At 47.9% G+C, this 22,105-nt stretch overlaps 1 protein-coding gene across 1 annotated transcript in view; it reads left to right on the plus strand.

Moving 5' to 3' along the window:
* The first annotated feature begins 1,625 nt into the window (after nucleotides 1-1,625).
* The window catches only part of Cacna2d4 (calcium voltage-gated channel auxiliary subunit alpha2delta 4), a 165,418-nt gene continuing 144,938 nt past the window's right edge, over nucleotides 1,626-22,105 (plus strand). Inside the window, exons 1-6 of the mRNA XM_004669117.2 lie at nucleotides 1,626-1,789; nucleotides 4,831-4,912; nucleotides 5,919-6,035; nucleotides 6,879-6,938; nucleotides 10,712-10,874; nucleotides 12,230-12,361. Of these exons, the coding sequence (XP_004669174.2) occupies nucleotides 1,626-1,789; nucleotides 4,831-4,912; nucleotides 5,919-6,035; nucleotides 6,879-6,938; nucleotides 10,712-10,874; nucleotides 12,230-12,361 (718 nt within the window). The remainder of the gene's footprint in view (nucleotides 1,790-4,830; nucleotides 4,913-5,918; nucleotides 6,036-6,878; nucleotides 6,939-10,711; nucleotides 10,875-12,229; nucleotides 12,362-22,105) is intronic.

Below are 22,105 nucleotides of genomic sequence, written 5' to 3' on the forward strand. Positions count from 1 at the left end.
TTCCAGACTCCTGCTGGGGCTTCCTGTTGACTGGGCTCATGGATTCTGGGGAGTACCACACAGCCTTGCAAAGAAAGCATTCTGCCGCATTCTACAGTGTATGCAGATCCTGAGGATCCTCTACTAAGTAAATAGTGACAAAAGATCAAATATTACATCATTCTACCACAGTGAGACAGAACGTGGGTATTGCAATTACCTTCTCATTGCTGGAACAACACAGCTGGCAAAAAACAGTTAGTAGGAAAAAAGGGGTGATTTCTGCTTACAGCCTCAGGGCACACATGACGTGAACAGAGGCTGGACATCGCCTCTGCCACAGCAGGTGGAAAACAGCAGCAGGAGAGTGAGCTGAGCTCTAGCAAAGGGGAGCTGGCTATAACACCCCAAAGTCTGCCTCCAGCAACACATCTTCTCCAGCAAAGCTCCGCTTCCCAAATTTCCACCAGCAGGGGATCAAGCAGTCAAAAATACAGTGCTTGCCTATGAAGCCTAAGGACCCCAGTTTGAGGCTCGATTTCCCCAGGACCCACATTTGCCATTTGCACAAGGGGGCGCACGCGTCTGGAGTTCGTTTGCAGTGGCTGGAGGCCCTGGAGCACCCATTCTCTCTCTCTCTCTCTCTCTCTCTCTCTCTCTTTCTCTCTTTCTTTCTGTCTCTCTGCCTCTTTCTCTCTCTGTCACTCTCAAATAAATAAATAAATAGAAATGAACAAAATAAATTTTTTAAAAAATACATGAGTTTCTGGGAGATATTTAATTCAAACCACCGCAATGGAGAAGTGATTTCCAAAGGGGAATGGAGAACATCTGTCAAATGGGTAGAGTTTCATTTTTCCTTGGCACAAGTCAAAATTCACCTGAGTTCCTACTACCCTTCAGTCTGGGCAACAGAGCAATACCCCATTTCTTTAAAAATAAATAAAGTTTTCATTTTGCAAGAGGAAAAAAAAAATGGATAGTGGTGATGGCCACACACCATGATAAAGGTTAGCAACCCAGCAAACACGCCCCTCCAGAGACTCATTCATGGGTGGTGAAGTGTGGGATCTGTAGACTGTTGGGGTCCAGGCCAGGAGATGTGTGCATTACATTTCTAATGCTGCATTTGGTCTCCCAGTGTCTCCAGAGCCCAGCCCTTCAAAGCCGAGGCCACACTCTCCCGGGGAGGCTGAGAAGGGTTTTTGTGGGTTAGGCCCACCCAGCCCTAGCTCCTTCCACACTCCACGGCCGGGGCGTAGCTTTTCTCCTGGTCGGTTCCAGAGCTGTGCTCTGTGGACACAGGTTGGCCTCTTTAAAGCAGAGTGATGGCTGGCTGGGTTGCACCACACTGAGGTCACCCCACTCCTGCGTCAGTCCGATTAGGGCATCAGGAAGGGATTAGAGGAGAGGGTGAGGGATTAGAGGGGGGGGTGGTCACGGTTTCTCCCAGTGGACCTCTGGCCCAGGAGCCGCTGCTGAGCTGGGCAAGCCCTTCTGCTCGCTGCAGCTGGGGGCAACACCAAGACCTGCCTTGTCGGAAGGCTCCCACGTCCAGGAAGCTGGGGACAAGGCCAGCACACAGTTGCACATCCGTGGGCTGGGGCTCTGTCCTCTTCCTCATCCTGCTCCCCAGCAGAAACATCATGTGGAGACTGCCCATGCTCCACTTCATCCACGATCAGGGTTCCTACCAGCGTTGGTCAGCGGTGCGGACCTTCCTGGGGAAGATGCAGGTCATCTTGTGGCTGCTGCTGTCTGGTACCTCCCAGCCCCTCTCTCAGGGCCAGACCAACATTCCTCTGGAAACGTGAGCCTTGAGTGGACCCCTCCCTCCTATGGCATCTCCCATGCCTTCCCTGCTAGCTTCCATTGCCTGTTTCCTTCCCCACCCTCCTTCCTGTCTCCCCAAACACCTGCTGATCTTGCAGTCGCCAGAGCCTCATGTCAGGACGGATGAGGGCGAAGTCAGCCTGCAGGGATGGTGTGATGGGCCCTAAACTGGAATGGAGGCTGTGTTGGCCGCGGAAGTGACCTTCCACCTCCCTGGGGAAGACTGCTTACGGAATGTGTGTGCCTTGGCATTCAGAAAGGGTAAAAGCTGACAGATAGGATGGTTCCTATGAACAGCAGCTGGTTTGGGAACCTAGTTAAAAATGGGCTTGTCTGCCCCTCATTCTTCCTTTCCATACCTTCCTGCCTCCTTTCAGGCCTTGATTTTACACCCTGCCATTGAGACCAGCTCTGGGAAAGAATTAGAATCAGTCCTTCACACCCCGCTATGAACTGCTAGGCAAGCTCTCTGGGGTATTCTGTTTGTTTGTGTCTATTTAGGACATTCCAGTATGTATGGGGGCCAGAGCGTTTTACACGGAAGTCGCTCTGCCCACTTCTAAGCCTAAACCACTAGAGAACAGCGTGGCAGGCTGGCAGAGGCAGGCCAGGGCCCACCCAGGCTGCATCTGCGTGATTGGAGCAGCGTGGACTTCTGTGGCACCAGATGACTCTCTCCTTTCTCCCTGCCAGGCGTTAAGCTCGGGGCTCCACCAACGGTGCCTCGGCCCTTGTTGCGGTTTGGAGGTGGGAGAGAGGCAATGCTATTCCCCGGGGTAGCTCCTCCCAGACCACAGCCCAGTAGATGGAAGCGCTGAGTCTGCACTAGGGGACCCACACACCCACGTTTGTGTCAACTCCTTCGGGCTTTGAGCCTCCTAATAGCAGTCCACACCCAGAATACGGGCAAGCTCCAGGAATGGCAGGGAACCAAGAAAAGATGGCTGGCATCTAGGTCTGATGGAGAAGAGCCCGAGTGGCCTGGAATGGTGGCCTCCATATGGCCCGGCTGCCGCTAGCCTGGAGAGATTCTGTCCACTCCTGATTGCATTCTCCTCTCCCACAGAGTCCCCCCCACACACACACCCCGGCAGTCCCCTGCTCCCGTCCTGTTGAGCTTCCCATTGAACCCTCAGCCTTGGCCATCACCTCCCTACTTTCTCTAGACAGGGGCCCCACAGACCTCGGAGGGGCCCCATCCCAGCGTCGTAATGGTCCCTCACGTTCTGCTGCTTTCCCTTGGACTCAAGGCCTTGATTCCCAGAGCCTCGTGACGAGCCTGGCCCCTGAGTGTTGTCTCTGTAACCCTTCAAGAGCTCTTTGCCTCCTGCACTTCCCAGAACTCACCAGTGCCCATCACAGACCCACCTCTGCCACACATGTCCCTTGCCATCTCCCCTCAGTGTTCCGATCTTACGCCTTACTGACTCCCAGCCCTGATAGACTCACGGGCCTGACACCCGTGCCCACCTGCTTCCTCCTGAACACCGCAGGAGGGGTACATGGAGTTTGAGCTCTCAAGGTACAACGTGATCCGAGGCTTCTGGTGTTGTGCAGTGCACAAGCTACCCAAAGGCACTCAACAGCCCTGTGACAGGAACCTCATACTCACCATGGCCCAGCTGCATCCATCACCCTCCCTCTTCTCCTGACGTTCTTCTCTTTGTTGGGTAATACTGCCGTGAGCACAGCCTCAGGCTGGAGACTGAAAGTCATTGTTCACTCCTTGGATAGCTCCTCTTGACGTTCTAACTAGAATTCTCCTCCATTCTCTTTGCTGGGCTAGCCTGTGCCACATTCCAGATGTTGAACTCAGGCCTGATCTTGCATCACAACCTTCCCTCTCTACCATTGCTCCCACTCCATGCTTCTCTGCCTCCCTCCAAAGGAGGGAGTGGCCTCTGGCATCAGTCCTCAGCAAATGCCGATGCAAATGGATATCGCTGACCTAGAGGTGATCCCAGAGGGCCGCTGCCTCTGGCTGGAGGACAGAGCCAGAGCCGGGGTGCCCATTCCAATGCAGGACTCTCTCCTGAGGGCAGAGCCTCAGGGCTTTCTGAGGCTGGATGAAGGGTCAGGGCCTGCCAACAGGCCATCCTTCTAACCCTCCCTGCCCTCTGTGTCAGTGGAGATGCTTGGAACCTTCCCTCTCACCTTGGCCTCACTGTCTCTAAGGGTCCAACAGGTCAGAATCTAGGTGACCTTAAGTAGAAACACACAGGAGTGGATGGGTCATTGAGCTGTGCAGCTAGGCCTGGGAAGTTCTGGATTGTTCCAGGTTGTCCCTGTTATGGGGTCACACAAGTAAGACCATCGACTCACAGAACATGGGGCAAAGTTTTATTGGGTGAAAAGAAAAAGAAGAAAAAGAAGAAAGTCTGGTATATCAGGTCTGCACCCCAGAGGTAATCTCAGGGTGCAGCCCCTAACTGTTCAGAGTGTCAGCTTTTATTGGAAATAACCAAATGGTGTTAGAAAAGAACAGGGTGGGAGTTAAACCATAAATAACAGTTTACATGCGACAGTCATAGTCATAAAAGTAATTTTAAACATAGTGGGGAATCAGTGTATCTTAGATGACAGAGAAGAAAGATTTAAAAAAAAGCACTTGTAAACAGGTCTGATGGTCAGTTACAGGAAGTGCCTGGGGGTGTGAGGTAGGCCTGTGACCAGGAGTCTCCTGCTGATCTGCCCTTAAGGAGTTTGCTCAACAATGCAGGCCCCGGGGTAATGCTGTTCAGACCAGCAGAGCCTCCTGTTTATCTACCATCCCCATCTGCTTAAGCCAGTGTTTCATTCCATTCTTTTATGGGCTCCTACAAGGAAGTGACTTCTATTTTTCTCTAAGCTAGGCATAAAGGAATGTAGAGAAATATAACGTTGTGCCTATGGATTACAAATGAGGCCAGGGGTCTGCTTTGCGTGTGTGGAGGGCAGGTCTGTTGCCTGGATGGGGTCTGGTGTCTGTCCATCGTGGGAATGCTGGGAGTATGCACACTTGCTTTCCTCCCCTGACAGAGTGAAGCTCTGGGCCAACACCTTTGGCAAGGACCTGTATGACACAGTGACCAGATATTCAGGCTCCCTCTTGCTGCAGAAGGTCAGTGTCCACTGTCTGGGAGCTCACATGTGGTCAGAAAGCAGTTGGCCAGGCCACTTCCTGGAGAGAAGTTGGACCCCCTCCCCCAACATCTGTAAGGGGGTCTTGGAGACTATCTGTGCCCATCGCCCTCATTTTCAGACAGGCAAACTGAGGCTCTGCACCCAGAGCAAGTCTGTGGGGACGGTGTGCTCAAGGATGCTGTGCCAGCTCAGGAAGCCAAGACAATGAGGAATTAGACCTACAGGAAGCTTATCAGGTGGATAGCGGAGAAATGGGGTGGTGTCAGAGAAGGATTATGTGGCCATGGTCATGGTCATTTAGAGGTAAAAGCATTCAGTAGTCTTTGCATTCTAGAGCATTGTCCAAATTTATAGAAATGGCACTTCTTTTTAAAAATTACTTATTTATTTATTTATTTATTTATTTATTTATTTATTTATTTAAGAGAGGGAAAGAGGCAGAGAGAGAGAGAGAATGGGTGCGCCAGGGACTCCAACCACAGCAAACAAACTCCAGATGCACACGTCCCCTTGTGCATCTGGCTTATGTGGGTCCTGGGGAATCGAACTGGGGTCCTTTGGATTTGCAGGCAAGTGCCTTAACCACTAAGCCATTTCTTCAGCTCCAGAAATGGCACTCCTTGTAGATGAGGCTACTGGGTGACTTGCACAAGATCACAGGACCAACAGGTTTCAGCACAGTTTATGATGTGCACAGTAAGCGGTGCCCGTGGTGCAGGCAGTAACTTGATGCCAGTTCCCAAGCTCTTCTGGGCTTGCCAGAAGGTTGTTAGCGTCCTTGGTGCCGCAAGCTGCTTATCTGTCCCTCGGTGTGGACCCAAGGCCACACAGAGGCTCCAATAAAAAAGTTAAAAATTAAATAACAACAATAAGAAGATGTGGGGTGAGGGGGCACCCACTGAGAGCATCCAGCCGCTGCGTTCAGAAGTAGACGCCTGGGTACAGAGCAAAGGTGCCCACCTCTCCCACTTCACCTTGCTCAGAAATACAAAGACGCAGAGCCCAGTCTGAAGATCAAGGAGGTGGATGGCTTGGAGCTGGTGAGGAAGTTCTCAGAGGACATGGAGACCATGCTGCGGAGGAAAGTGGAGGCTGTCAAGGTACCATCACGTATTTTTTGTCTCCCAGAAGTGGGGCTCGATGGTGGGTCCTTCCGCGGACTATCCTGGGGGTGGATGGTCGTAGCCCTGGCTGGATGGAGCAGAAGCTGCTCCTTGGGCCATGCTGTAGCCACAGGTTTACACTTAGCAAGTTCCCACAGGCATCCAGGGAGGCATGCCACACCAGGAATGGGGAGACTTTCTGTTCCTACCCAGGCCAACCTGACTTGATAGACATCCAGGTGAACACAGGGAAAGTCAGAGTACCTGGGGACCACGAAGGGCAGGTCCACGTGGCCTGTAGCAGTCAGCTTTACGTTATTGGGGGTGAACTTCCAAACCAGGCACAAGTTATGGGAGGTAGGGAATCTATTGGAAGCTTACAGATCCAGGGGAAGTTCCATACTGGCAGAAGAAGCTGGCCCCCTTTCACAGATCCACACACAGAGAGAAATACCATCACCAGTACCAGCATCCTAAGCAAGCACATTGCAGGAACGCCAGGCAGAGCTCAGACATTCTGTATATGTTAAACTGGAATTTAGACCCAGCCTAGGACTGGACCTTAGGATCCACTCACCATGACACCTCTTCCAGGCAGGCAACTGGAAATCCAAGAAGTTATAATAAAATAATATATAATAATATAATAAAACTGAATCTATTGGGGAGACATCCATTCAAACATGGCCGAAGGGGCAGAGGAGGGAGAGAGGAAAGGAGAGAGAGGAGAAGGAGGGACATGAAGGGGAGTGAAAAGCGTGGCTTTGGGCGCTGTGTGCAGCAGAGCGAACCTGGTGGTGCCTCCGTGATGTCTCCTTCCCTTTCCGCTCTCTCCCTTAGAGCCTGGTAGAGGCCGCCGAGGAAGCTGACCTGAACCATGAGTTCAATGCATCTCTTGTGGTGAGTTCTCTCCACGTGTTCTAGGCTCCGCCATATCCCCTCCCAGCCACCAGGGCAGCCTGAGTACCAGCTACGGGGGATCCAGAGTGGAAGCCACTCGTTCTGTGACCATGCAGTATGCACATGCCAGTGAGGCCTTCTGTCCACCTCAACAGACTCTCAGAGAAAGACCTCCCAGGGAAGGTGTGGGCAAGTGTGTTCAGATGTACCCACTAGAATGCCCGCCAAAGAGGAGAGGGGCCGAGCTTCTAGAACACTGCAGGCCAGGACTAGGCCCCAGGGAAAGAAAGGGCTTGGGTAGATGATGCGTGGGTCTTTGCACTGAAGGATAGAAGAACACAGGAAGAAGAACGTGTAGGCTGGTTGAGGACCCAGTGGGAGTAATCCCTTGTGTAGAAAAGACAGCAACACAGGAGTGGCCTGTGAAAGGGCTGGGAGGCCTTGAAGTCCAGTATCAGAGCTGCTGTTTGGGCTGGGGCTGAGGATGCACACACTCCTGGGTGTGAGTTCAGAGGGGATGGAAGCAGGACTGAGGCAGTGCATGGGTGTTGTTACAACACTGGAGGGGATGGAGAAGAAGGTCTGGCCACGACCCCTTAGGTTACAAGCCAAGGCAGGCTCAGAGAGCAGACCCCACCCACCCACCGGCCCTCTCACAGGGCTGGAGCCCAGAGGCTGCTGGAACCACCAGGGTCTACAGGACCCTAACTGCCCAGGAGAAACGGATGGTGCTAATGAGGTCCACTGGCTCCTTGAATCTCACTGTGTCTCTCTCCAAGTCTGGTTGTTCACTAAGCCAAGTAGAGAATCAAAGCAATGATCAGGACAATTTGCCCCAAAACGAGACAATGAGGCCCCCCCCCATCCGATCCAATTATCTAAATGTGTGCTGCCCCCATCAATCCATCTTTACCTGAATTCTCCAACGGAGTTGTGGTGGTTTGAATGTGAATGTAGGTCCCCCATGGCCTGAATTTTTGTTGTTGTTGTTGTTGTTTATTTATTTATTTATTTATTTGAGAGTGACAGAGAAAGAGGCAGACAGAGAAAGAGAGAGAGAGAATGGGTGCACCAGGGCCTCCAGCCACTGCAAACAAACTCCAGACTCGTGCGCCCCCTTGTGCATCTGGCAAATGTGGGTCCTGGGGAATCGAGCCTCAAATTGGTGTCCTTAGGCTTCACAGGCAAGTGCCTTAACTGCTAAGCCATCTTTCCAGCCCTCTGAGGTATTTTTTGATGAAGGGAATAACTTGAGTCTCCAGCAGCCTGGCTGGAGGAGGAGTCACTGGAGATGGTCTTGCGTCCCTAAGGTGTAAAAAGAGCAGTGGGGAGCTCTGGCTGTTGGTGCTTGCTGCCTGATGCAGTTGTTTCTCTCTGCTTGGCTCTGTGGAAGGGGGCCAGCTTCCTCTGCCATGGTGATCTTGTTAAAAAAAATATATTTTATTTATTTGAGATAGAAGAGAGAGAGAGAGAGAATAGGCATGCCAGGGCCTCTAGCCAATGCAAATGAACCCCAGACACATGTGCCACCTTGTGCATCTGGTTAACATGGGTCCTGGGGATTCAGATCTTGGTCCTTAGGCCTCACAGGCAAGCGCCTTAACCACTAAGCCATTTCTCCAGCGCTCCCATGATGATCTTTCCCTGAACTCTGTAAGCCTGAAATAAACCTTTTCCTTCCCTAAGCTGCTTCTGGTTGGGTGTTTGTCCAATACCAGGTAATGGTTTTGGAAGCATGAAAAACATAGGGACATAGACGTGTCGTGAAGCACACACAGTTTCAGGAGCCAGAGAGGCTGCAGGGAAAACAGGGTGGACATAACTGTACTGGAGGCCAAAAAAGGCCATTGTAGGACATTGTGAAGATGGACTGTGGTTTGCAGTGTAGATCCATGGATGCTTTGGAATATTAGGACTGTGAAATGTTTGCCATGGAGACCTAGTGGCTGGGGACAGGGTGTTTTCCCAGGCTGTGACCAGCCCAAATGAAGGGGCAGAACTGGAATCCAGAGACTGTCATCACTGGTTACGGATGGTTGAATTTGGAACTGCAGATGTTTGACATATACCTGATGGTTATTGATTTGCATTGGTCCAGTCTCTCCTTGTTTTGCCTTACTGCAATGGAAATGTTTGTTCTGTGTCATTAAGTATTGGAACTAATAACTTGTGTGTTGATATTACAGGTCCCAGTTAAGAGATAATTTTAAGGGCTGGAGGGATGGCTTAGCAGTTAAGGAGTTTGCCTGCAAAGCCAAAGGACCCATTTGATTCCCCAGGACCCATGTTAGCCAGATGCACAAGGGAGCGCACATGTTTGGAGTTTGTTTACAGTGGCTGGAGACCCTGGAGCACCCATTCTCTCTCTCTCAAATAAATAAATAAATAAATATTTTAAAATTTTTTAAAGAAAAGAGATAGTCTTAAATCTCAGATGAGACTTAAGACTTTGAATAGTATTAAATTTGGTAAGAAAATTATGAGGACTTTTGAAGTTGGACTGAGTGTAATTTACATTGTGAGATGGTCATAAGGCTGTGGAGGTCAGGGGTGGAATGTGGGGGTTTCAGTGTGGATGTATGTCCCAATAGACTGAGGTATTTTTGTTGTTGTTGTTTTTTGGTTTTTTGAGGGAGGGTCTCACTCTAGCCCAGGCTGACCTGGAATTTACTATGTAGTCTCAGGGTAAAATGGTGATCCTCCTACCTCTGCCTCCCAAGTGCTGGGATTAAAGGTATATGCCACCACACCCAGACAGCTTGAGGCATTTAAAAAAAATTTTTTTGTTTATTTTTATTTATTTATTTGAGACTGACAGACAGAGAGAGAACAAGGCAGAGAGAGAGAGAATGGGCACACCAGGGCCTCCAGCCACTGCAAACGAACTCCAGACACGTGCGCCCCCTTGGGCATCTGGCTAACGTGGGTCCTGGGGAATGGATCCTTAAACTGGGGTCCTTAGGCTTCACAGGCAAGCGCTTAACCGCTAAGCCATCTCTCCAGCCCAGCTTGAGGCATTTTTGATGAAATGAGTAACTTGAGTCTCCAGCAGCCTGGCTGGAAGAGGTGTCACTAGGGATGGATCTTGGAGTCCAGCCCTAAGATATGTTCTGGGACAGATCATTTTGTTTTTAATTTGAGAGAAAGAGAGAGAATTAACTCACCAGGGCCTCAGCCACTGCAACCCAACTCCAGATGCCTGCACCACATAGTGGGCATGTGCGACCTTGCACTTGCCTCGCCTTTGTGCATCTGGCTTATGTGGGATCTGGAGACTCGAACATGGATCTTTAGGCTTTGCAGGCAAACGCTTTAACTGCTAAGCCATCTCTCCAGCCCTGGGGGCAGATCTTCAGTCCAATCCTAAGGCGTGTCCAGAACCAGATAGAGCTCTGGCTGTTGGTGCTTGCCGCTGGCTGCAGTTGTTTCTCTCTGCTATGGATCTGTGGAAGTGAGCCAGCCTCTTTGGCCATGATTGAGCTTCCCTGGATTCCATTAGCCTGGAATAAACCCCTTCCTCCCATCAGCTGTATCTGGTTGGGCCTTTGGGTGTTTGTCCAGCAACACAAAGGTGGCTTCCACACTAGTACAATACATATATATGATATATATGGAGATACAAGTACTGCCAATTATTCCAGCCCTACCCATGCTTCCAAGTCCTCTAATCTCTCTCTCTCTCTCTCTCTCTCTCTCCCTCTCTCTCTCTTTCTGTCTCTCTCTCTCTCTCGGCTTGGGCTGTGTCTGCTTGGCACACTCCCTTCTCCCACCAGTTTGACTACTACAACTCCGTCCTGATCAATGAAAGGGATGAGAAGGGCAACTATGTGGAGCTGGGAGCAGAATTTGTCCTCGAGTCCAACGCACATTTCAGCAACCAGAGGGTGAACGTGTCCATGAGCAGCGTGCAACTGCCCACCAATGTGTACAACAAAGGTAGCCCATGCCCTGACTGCCCGGAGGGGGGCATGATGATCCTGGGGGAGTAAGAGATTTTGCTTCCATTTTTCTGAGAACCATTGAACTTCCCCAGTACAGGATGAGGAAAAGAAATTATTACACACAATCACGATGTATGTGCTAGTTACCTTTCCCATTGCTGTGCTCAAATACCTGACCAAAGCAATTTATAGGAGGAAGGGTTTATTTTGGCTCACACCTCCTGAGCATCCAGGCCATTATGGTGGGAAAGGCATGGCGGTAGGAGCAAGGGGTGACTGGTGACATTGTATCCATAGTCAGGAAGCAGAAAGGGAGTTGGAAGTAGTGCCAAGCAGTAAAACCCCAAGGCCACCACCCTCAGTGACCCACCTTCTCCAGAAAGGCTTCCACTACAAAAGGTTCTGCAGTACCACCATCGGGGTACCACGTGTTTAAACACATGAGCCTATGGGACTGAACATGGCACCATTCTGTGGAGGACCTGGCTGCGTCCCACCATAGCAGAAGGTATCAGAGGAGGAGCCCGTGAAAGAGGGTATGATCACATGGGGAAGCAGAAAGCTAGAGAGAGTAAAGCTCCAGTTTTCTTTTTTTGTTTCATTTTTTTCAAGGTAGGGTCTCACTCTAGCCCAGGCTGACCTGGAATTCACTATGTAGTCTCAGGGTGGCCTTGAACTCACGGTGATCCTCCTACCTCTGCCTCCTGAGTGCTAGGGTTAAAGGCATGAGCCATTATGCCTAGCTTGGAAAGGTCCATTTTTTAAAAGATTTTATTTTTATTATTTTTATTTATTAGAGACAGGGAGAGAGAGAAAGAGAATGGGGTGCACCAGGGCCTCTAGCCCCTGCAAACAAACTCCAGATGCATGCGCCACCATGTGTGTCTGGGTTATGTGGGACCTGGTGAATGGAACCAGTATCCTTTGGCTTTGAGGCAAATGCCTTAACCGCTAAGCTGTCTCTCCAGCTCTGGAAAGGTCCATTTTTTTTCTGCTACAGCAACACTTTCTGGAGAAGCCATCAGGGCCCCTGAAGAACTCTAAAAACCCCATTCGAGGGCAGTGCCCCCTATGAGCCAGATACTTCCCCCATGTCTCACTGTCTCCCATATGAGGACCACGCTTCCTTGGGGGACACTCAATCAATATCCAAACCAGAACACATGGGCTGGGAGAAAAGGCAGTGCTTCTGGATTCGAGGGCATGTGTAGGGCAGCAAGTGAGGCTAGATGGCGGCGTCACTATAGGGATGTGGGGGTGTGTGTGTGTGTTCACATGTGAGGATATGACCACTGCTTCTGACTTTGCTCCCCCCGTGAAATTCCTTCTCTGGTATGATCTCACTCTCAGACCCAGATATTTTAAACGGAGTCTACATGTCCGAGGCCCTAAACCCCGTGTTTGTGGAGAATTTCCAGAGAGACCCCACATTGACCTGGCAGTATTTTGGCAGCTCAACCGGATTCTTCAGGATCTATCCAGGTGAGAACACTGGGTGGTCGTCCTTGCCACTGTTGTTCTTTCAGTGGGGTGTCCATGACAGACGCACCATGGCACTCAGCCCCCAGAGAATGAGTGGCCCTCCTGCCCAAAGGCACCTCCAGCCAGCCCTTGGTGGCCTTACAACAAGCTGCAACAGAGTCAAAGGGAGCTGTTGCATGAGTGGCTGAGGGACTGTCATGTGCCCACAGTGAGCTCCTGTCCTGGCCAAGCTGCGCGGAAGATGCCCAGGAAAATTGTACAGTTCTTTGTCTTGGGAGTTGTCCTAATTGGAAAAAGCAAAATGCGTACATTCAATTATGCTCAACAGCCATCAAGCAGGGAATGTCACGGTTCAGTGTGGCTCGTTGCCACCCTAGCAAACAAAGCAGCGAAGGCCTTGTTGTCCACCCCCAAAAGCAGAGTTTGCGAGAGTCCACCTCTGTTTTCTTTCCACTTAGAATAATCCACCTGCGTTTTATTCAGAGTCATGCTAATACGTGTCCAGAAAGACCTAAAGGTTGTCCCTCTTCTGAAAGCAGACTTTGGAAAGCTGCTAAAATGCCCCTCTTTGGCCCCAGGTTGGCCCAGTCGACTCCTCTCTGAAGGTACAGACAGCATGCATGACTCCCACTGCCAGTGTTCCCTGTGGTGTTTTTCCACCAGACACTCCCAGTCAGTGGGTGCTTTGACTTCTGTAGATGGATTTGTTGAGCTCCCCAGTGCAGAGTTCTCAGAGCGCCTGAAGAAGCTCCCATCCCTCGTGTTCTCTCCAGAGCAGAATTCCTATGAACAGTCCTGCCACATGGGGCCTCCAGAGGTGCGATCTTGTACACACCCTCCAGCTGTGCATTGGGGGAGAGGCCTGTTTCTCACACCCCACCACTTCACGAGCTCGTATCTACCCTCTGCCAGCAGCGGGAGGCTTGACCGTGACTCTTGAGCTCTGGCGCATTATCTCCCTAGGTCCACACAGACCCACTGTTATTGATTGAGTTGAACTTAGAGCACAGGAATGCCCATCTACATGCCACCAACACGAGACCCAGAATATTACCGATGTGTATGTGCCATGAGCTTCTCTCCTCTGCCCGCTGCCCCCACCCTCCCCGCCGACAGTTGGGTAGCATTCTGAACCTCAAGCTTATTGCTCTAGTTGGGTGTTTCTTCTGACTTCAGTCTACATTATACACATATGCATTTTAAATTTTGTATGATATTAAAATGCACAGACTAGAAAACCTCAATCGGCTTTTAAGTAGACAGGTTGGGAATATGGACACTTCCTAGTGCTATGCGGCCATCAACCCCATTGGACTCTATCTAGCAGGTTAGTCATTACCGGAAACACCACGCGCACCCACGCAACCAGCTCGCCCTTCTTTCTTCCCAAGCCCGGCCCTTCACAACGGCCATTCCACTTCCCACTTCCATGATGTCAGCTACTGTGGGTATCTCTCCAAAGTGCCGCCTGAGCATTTGTCTCTTGTACTTGACTTACTCCTGAGCTTAGTCCTTTAAGGTGCATCCATGTTTCACTATATGCCAGAGCATTTTTTTATTGTTTATTTTTAATTTAATTTAACTAATTTATTTATTTAAGAGCAACAGACAGGCAGAGAGAGAAAGAGGCAGAGAGAGAGAGAGAGAATGGGCACTCCAGGGCCTCCAGCCACTGCAAACGAACTCCAGATGTGTGTGCCACCTTGTGCATCTGGCTTATGTGGGTCCTGGGGAATCGAGCCTTGAACCAGGGTCCTTAGGCTTCACAGACAAGCTCTTAACCGCTAAGCCATCTCTCCAGCTCTATTTTTAAAGACTACATAATATCCATCTGGTTACTGAACAGAAATTGTATGCACATGCCACATTTTCTTTCATTCATCCCTTTAATGTGATTTCCTTTAGATAAATATCTATTCAAGGGCTAGAGGGATGGCTTAGCAGTTAAGGAACTTGCCTGCAAAGCCAAAGGACCCAGGTTCGATTCCCCAGGACCCACATAAGCCAGATGCACAAGGGGGCACATGCATCTAGAGTTTGTTTACAGAGTCTGGGGAACCTACTGTACCCATTCGCTCTCTCTTGCTCTCTCTCCCTCTTTCTCTCTGTCAAATAAATGAATATAAAAAAAATGTTTATTCAAGATTTTTACCCACTTTGGTATGGTGCTGGGGATTAAACCCAGGGCCTCCAGCATAAGTATGCATTTCTGCTCTACCACTAAGCCACATCCCTAGACTTCTTGTCTAGTTTTGAATTGGATTGTTTGTCATCATGACTAAGTTTGAGGAGATCTCTGTATCTTCTAAATGACAATCCCTTGTCGGATATATCATTTGCAAATATTTTTTCTCCCATTCTCTGGATTTCTTTTTAATCTGTTGATATTGTGTTATATGGTCTTTTAAAAAATATTCTAATTAGATGGGCGTGGCGGCACACGCCTTTAATCCCAGCACTCAGGAGGCAGAGGTAGGAGGATCACCGTGAGTTCGAGGCTACCCTGAGACTCCATAGTGAATTCCAGGTCAGCCTGGGCTAGAGACCCTACCTCAAAAAAACAAACAAAAAATAATAATAGTAATATTCTTATTTATTTATTTATTTGAGAGCAGGAGAAAGTGAAGAAGAGAAAGATAATGGGTATAGCAGGAACTCCTGCCCTTGCACACAAACTCCAGTGTGTCACCTTGTACATCTAGCTTTACAGGGGTACTGGGGAATCAAACCTGGGTCAGCAGCCTTTTCAAACAAGCACCTTTATCCACTGAGCCATCTCTTCTGATGGGCATTTTTTAAAATTTTTCATGAAGCTCAATTTGTTCATTTTTCTTTGGTTGCCTATTCCTTTTGTGGCATATTCAACAAGTCATTGCCAGATCTGTTAACATGGAGATTTAACACTATATTTACTACTAAGAGTTTTATATTGGGTATCTTGTGTTTAACCTTCTACTCATTTTGAGTTAATTTTTGTATATGGTGTTCGATGAAGGTCAGAATTCATTCTTTCACATGTACCTATCTAGTTTTCCCAATACTATTTTTTTGTAGTTTTAAATTGTATTTATTTATATATTAGAGACAGGGAGAGGGAGAGAAAGAGGGAAGAGAGAGAATGGGGTGCACCAGGGCCTCTAGCCACTACAAGCTAACTCCCTCCAGATGATGTACCACCTTGTACATCTGGCTTACATGGGACCTGGAGAATCAAACCTGGGTCCTTAGGCTTCACAGGCAAGTGCCTTAACTGCTAGGCTATCTCTCCAGGCCCCAACACTATTTGTTTTAAAGACTATCCTTTTTTAATTGTCAAAATGATTTGAGGGCTGGGAAGATTGCTCAGTGGTTAAAGAAGCTTGCTTGAAAAGCCAAATGGCCCAAATTCGATTCCCCAGGACCCACATAAAGCCAGATGCTCAAAGTGACAAACGCATCTGGAGTTCATCTGCAATGGCAGGATGCCCTGGTGTTCTCTCTTCCTCTCTCTCTCTCCTCACTCTGCCTCTGTCTGTGTCTCTCTAAAATAAATAAATAAAAATAATTTTAAGAAATGATTTGGGGCTAGAGAAATGGCTTATTGGCCAAGGCACTTGTTTGCAAATTCTAAAGACCCATGTTCCACTCATCAGATCCCACGTAAGTCAGACGCACAAGGAGATACAAAAATGCAAGGTCACACATACGCATAAGGCAGTGCATGCATCTGGAGTTCAATTACAGTGGCTGGAGGCTCTGGCACAACAATTTTCTCTCTCTCCCTCTTTCTGTTTCTCTCTCACCCCCTCGTATTTTATTTTATTTTTTTTTAATATTTTTGTTTATTTATTTGAGAGCGACAGAGAGAAAGAGGCAGATAGAAATAGAGAGAATGGATGGGCAAGCCAGGGCTTCCAGCCACTGCAAACGAACTCCAGATGCGTGCGCTTCCTTGTGCATCTGGCTAACGTGGGTCCTGGGGAATCGAGCCTCGAACCGGGATCCTTAGGCTTCACAGGCAAGCACTTAAACGCTAAGCCATCTCTCCAGCCCCCCCCCCACACTTGTATTTAAAAAAGAAAAGGACAGTCTGTTGGACTTGACTAAAAAAATGATTTGATAGCAACGCAAGGCTGTATTCCCAGGTTATCTTTTCTATTGCATTGGTCCCTGTGTCTGCCTATAGGCTCACAACACACTCTTGATTACTATAGCCTCCGAGTACATTTTAGAACCAGGAGATGTGATGCATCAGGTTGTTAGTTACTTTTGCATCACTGTGACAAGGTGCCTGACAGAAACACTGAAGGGAGGAGAGATTTGTTCCGGTTCACAGTTTCAGAGGGTCCTCATCTACCACGCTGGGAAAGTGTGATAGAACTCATGGCCGCAGAAGCATATTACGGAGGCTTCTTATAGCATAACAGACCAAGAAGCATGAAAGAAACCAGAATCAGGTGTCAAAGCTATATCCTTCAAAGGCCTGTCCTCCAGTAACATACTTCTGCCAGTCAGGCTACACCACCTAAAGGCTCTTTAGTTTCTCAAAATAGTGCCAGTGACTGGGAAACAAGCATTCCAAACATGATAGTGTGGGAGACACTTCCTATTCAAACATGAAGTCTAGGTTGATTCTCCTTCAAGATCACTTCAGACATTTGAAGTCTTGTGAGACGCATGTCAACTTTAGATTAGGTATTTCTATCTCTGCAGGAAACATCATTAAATGTAGGTAGAGATTTCTTTTTTATTGTTTGTGTGTAGGTATGTGTGTATCATGTGTGTGTTGGGGGGGTGGTGACGCATGCATGCCATGGCACACACGTGGAGGTCAGAGGGGAAAAAATAAGGTGTTGATTCTCTTTCCATCTTGTTTGAGGCACCGTCTTTCTTGTCATTTGCCCTGGGAAGACCAGACTAGCTGGCCCGCAGGTTTCAGGGTCCTCCTGACTCTCTCTCCCATTGTCCAGCTTTATATGGGCCCTGGGAATCCACAGTGATCATGTTTGTGTGAACTGCTGTTTTGTTTTGTTTTGTAGGTAGGGTCTCGCTCTAGCCCAGGCTGACCCGGAATTTACTGTGTAGTCTCAGGGTGGCCTCAAACTCACGGTGATCCTCCTGCCTCTGCATCCCAAATGCTGGGATTAAAGGCATGTGCTGCCACGACTGGCTTAAATGCTCTTTTAACTACTGGGCCATTATCCCAGCGCTGAGAGATGCTCACTGAATTGTACATCATTGACGAGTGTTGACATCTTAACAGGTTGACCATTCCAATCCATGAGCAGGGAATGTGTTCGCATTTGTTTCTATAATTTCTTTCAGCAATTTATTTAGTTTTAGTTTTCATCTTTTACATTTTACCATCTTTTTTTTTTTCAAGGTAGGGTCTCACTCTAGCTCAGGCTGACCTGGAATTCACTATGGAGTCTCAGGATGGCCTCTAACTCATGGCGTTCCTCCTACCTCTGCCTTCCAAGTGCTGGGAGTAAAGGTGTGTGCCACCATGCCCGGGTACCTTTGACCTTCTTGGTTAATATCAAAGTATTTCATTCTTTTCGTTGGTACTGTAAATTGAATTGCTTTGGTAACTTTTCAGGTTTTCATGGTTAGTGACTAGAAATTTAACTGATTTTCCTTACTATTTTGCTGAATTTGTTTACTAGGCTAAACAGGTGTTTGTAGGATCTTCAGGGCTGTCTACACATAATATCCTGTATTCGGTAAAGCAAGATAGTTTTACTTCTTCCCTTCCATCTTTGATTCTGGTTTTTGTTGCTGTTGCTGTTTTTTAGTGTTTTGGAGGTAGGGTCTCACTCTAGTCCAGGCTGACCTGGAATTTACTGTGTAGTCTCAGGGTGGCCTCAAACTCACAGTGATCCTCCTACCTCTTCCTCTTGAGTGCTGGGATTAAAGGTGTGCGCCGCCATGCCCAGCTCCTCTACTTTCTTTGAGACAGGGTCTCTTGCTGCAGCAAATGCATGCCAGTCTACCTGGCTCATAAGCTTTGGGTTCTCCTGGCTCTTCCTCCCATTGCTGTAGGTGTGTTGGGGTCATAGACACATATACGACTTTGCACACAGCTTTACATGGGATCTGTGGAGGATTGAACTTGTATCGGCAAGCTTTGGGAACCCCTTTATCCACTGAGCCATCTCCAAGCCCCCTTTCTTGGATTTTCAAGGTGAGGTCTCACTGTGGACCAAGCTGACCTGGAACTCACTCTGTAGCCCCAGACTGGCCTGGAACTCACAGCAGTCCTCCTATTCCAGCTTGCAAGGGCTGGGATGAAAGACACGCACAGCCACACCCAGCTCCTTTCTTACTTGTTAATGTAGTTATAAATTTCCCTTTTAACATTGCTCTTGCTGCATCCCATAAGCCTTATTATGTTGTCATTTTCATCATCTGCAAAGTATTTTCTAATTTCCCTTCTGATTTTGTTCTATTAAGACTAAATTGAAAGCCTATATATATAATCTTTTCTGAAAAGGTCTCAAAGTACTCGAGAAGAATGTGTGCACTACTGGGCAGAATGCTCTGTGTGCTTTCTAGCTGGTGTACTGCACGTATCCATTTTCCTTACACGTCCTTTTGCTGTTGAGTATTGAAGTCTCTAACATTATTGTAGATGTTTGCCATGAATTTTGTCAGATTTTGCTTCATATGTTAGATTGTCAATTATTGGAGATAAACACACACACACATATATATATATATATATATATATATATATATATATATATATATATATACTGCCAGGCTGGTGGCTCACACCTTGTGTTAGTTTGAATGCATGACCTCCAATACATTCAGTGTTTATTAGTTTGTAGTTTGGATCTGCAGCCACCTGGCTGAAGGAGGTGTCACTGGGCAGATCTTAGGGTCCAGCCCTCAGGGTGGTGGTGGATTTGCAATGCCAGTCTAAAGATATGCAAACTTGGGGCTGGAGATATGGCTAAGTGGTTAAGCGCTTGCCTGTGAAGCCTAAGGACCCCGGTTCAAGGCTCGATTCCCCAGGACCCATGTTAGCCAGATGCACAAGGCGACGCACACGTCTGAAGATATGCAAACTATCTAGTTCTGTCTGGAGTTCTTGAAGTGTGCTGTGTGGTGTGGTTCTCTCTCTCTCTCTCTCTTTCTCTCTCTCTGTCTGGGCTTGGACCTGTGAAAGCAGGCCAGCTTCTTCTGCCATTATGGAACTTCCCCTGGATCTGTAAGCTTCAACAAATCCCTTCCTCTGCAACTGTGCCTGGTCTGGAAGTTCATCTCAGAGACCTGAAGCTGCCTGCTATACACCTATAATTCCAGCACTTGAGACCCTAAGGAAGAAGCACGCGCGCGTGTGCACACACACACACACACACACACACACACACACACGCTATATTCCGGTCCTGTGCTGAAAACATTTCATAAATATATAATGTTATTTTTGTCTCTTATAAATCTTCAGGCTTAAAGTTTATTTTGTTCAATATTTGTTTTTTATATATACTTTTTATTTGCTCTTTTTTATTTTATTTAGTTATTTATTGGTTTTTCAAGGTAGAGTCTCACTATATAGCCAGGCTGAGCTGGAATTCACTCTAGTCTCAGGGTAGCCTCAAACTAACAGCAATTCTCCTACCTCTGCCTCCTAAGTCCAGGGGATTAAAGACATGCACCACCACTGGCAATTTTGTTTGTTTGTTTGTTTCTATTTATTTATTTATTTGAGACAGAGAGGGAGAGGAAAAAAGGGAGAGAATGGGCATGACAGGGCCTCTAACAACTGCAAACAAACTCCAGATGTGTGCAACCCCCCCACCCCCATGCAACTGGCTAATATAGGTTCTGGGGAATCAAACCTGATTCCTTTGGCTTTGCAAGCCAGCTCCACTAAGCCATCTCTCCAGGCCTTTATTTGCTACTTTTATGGAGTGTTTTTTTTTTCCATCCTCTCACGTCAACTTGCTTGTGTGTTGGTATCTGGCTTATCTTTTGCAGACAGCATGTATCACGTGTTTCATCTATTCTACCAATCTGTGTCTTTGTTTGTGTTTTGGTTTTTGGAGGTAGGGTTTCACTCACAGCAATTCTCCTGCCTCAGTCTCCTGAATGCTGGGATTAAAGGTATGTGTCACCACACCTGGCTAATCTGTGTCTTTTTATTGGAAATCTTAATTCATTTCACTTGAAGTAATCATTGATAAGAAAGGATTTATTTATTTATTTACTAGATTCCCTATATATTTTTGTGTTCCTTATTTCTTGCTTTGCTGCCTTGTTTTGTGTTGATGTTGTGTAGAAGGGTTCCTCTTTTTCCACATCCTCACCAATATTTGTTGTCATTTGTTTTCATGATGATCGCCATTCTGACAGGAGTGAGATGGAATCTCAAAGTAGTTTCAATTTGCATTTCCCTGATGGCTAAGGATGTGGAACATTTTACAGGTGATTATATGTGTCACAGTCCAGTTCGCATTGCTGGTAGAAATCACCCAACCAAGAGTAGCTTGTGGGAAAAAGAAGTTTATTTTGGCTTACAGACTTGAGGGGAAGCTCCATGATGGCAGGGGAAACGATGGCATGATCAGAGGGTGGGCATCACCCCCTGGCCAACGTAAGGTGGACCATAGCAACAGGAAAGTGTGCCAAACACTGGCAAGGGGAAACTGGCTATAACACCCATAAGCCCGCCCCCAACAATACACCACCTCCGGGGGGCTTCAATTTCCAATTGCCACCAGCTGGGGAACCTAACATCCAGAATACCTAAGTTTATGGGGGACACCTGACTCAAACCACCACATTCAGCCCCTGGCCCCCATAAACTGACAACTAGGCACGATGTAAAATGCAGTGCATGCAGTCTATCTTCAGAAGTCCCCATAGTTTTTATCAATTTCAATGATGTTCATACATCCCCATAGTCCAAGATCTTTTAACTGAGCATTAATACCAAAAAGTCCCCCCAAAACCCATAATGGCTCAGAATAAACATTCACACTGCAAAAGATGATATTGGGCACAGCAAAGAAATATTCAGCCAATACAAGATTTAAAACAACCAGGGCAAACATCCAACTCTGTAGCTTCAAGCAACAACTCTAGTCAGTGACAAGTCTCCAAGTACGATAATTCTGACCAGCAATAAGTTTCTGGATTCCAATTCCACCCCTCCAGGTAGGCTACTCACTGTCCTGGAAAACTTCATCAGGGCTGGCAGCTTTCCTTAGCAGCCATCTCGTGGTCCCCGCATCTCCACTGGGTCTCTGCTGCAATCCATGGTTCATCCTCATGGCCCCATTGGGTCTCCATGCAGGCATCCAGCAAACCTGCTTCACACTGCCCATGGTGGTTCCCAAAACACAAGACTGTGCTGCAAACTTAATGGCCCTCTCTTTCCTGCATTTTTTATACTCCACAATACCAGGTAGGCTGCCAATTTGTTAATCCAGGGGGGAATAAAGAGACTTTGAAGAATAAGACACTCCTTGAGCACTCAGGCCCTTTCAAAAGAGTCTACATTCTTCCTGTTGCCCCAGTACAGGTCAGCTAGCCCAGTCTCAAAGATTGTAATCTCTCAATTGCAGCTGAATGGGTGACAGTTCACCCAAAAATTTTTCTTTTTCTGTGCCATGTCTCTCTGCTCACACCAGTTCATTTCTACGCAAAGCAACCCTGCACAACTTCTCAGGACACAGGCATAACAGCAAGCTTCTCACACAAACTGCTAGCCCAGTCCAAGCAAAGCTCTTTCTCACCCTCAGAAGCCAAACC

The sequence above is a fragment of the Jaculus jaculus genome, chromosome 18 (assembly GCF_020740685.1).
Source record: "Jaculus jaculus isolate mJacJac1 chromosome 18, mJacJac1.mat.Y.cur, whole genome shotgun sequence".
In the NCBI taxonomy this organism is placed as follows: domain Eukaryota; kingdom Metazoa; phylum Chordata; class Mammalia; order Rodentia; family Dipodidae; genus Jaculus; species Jaculus jaculus.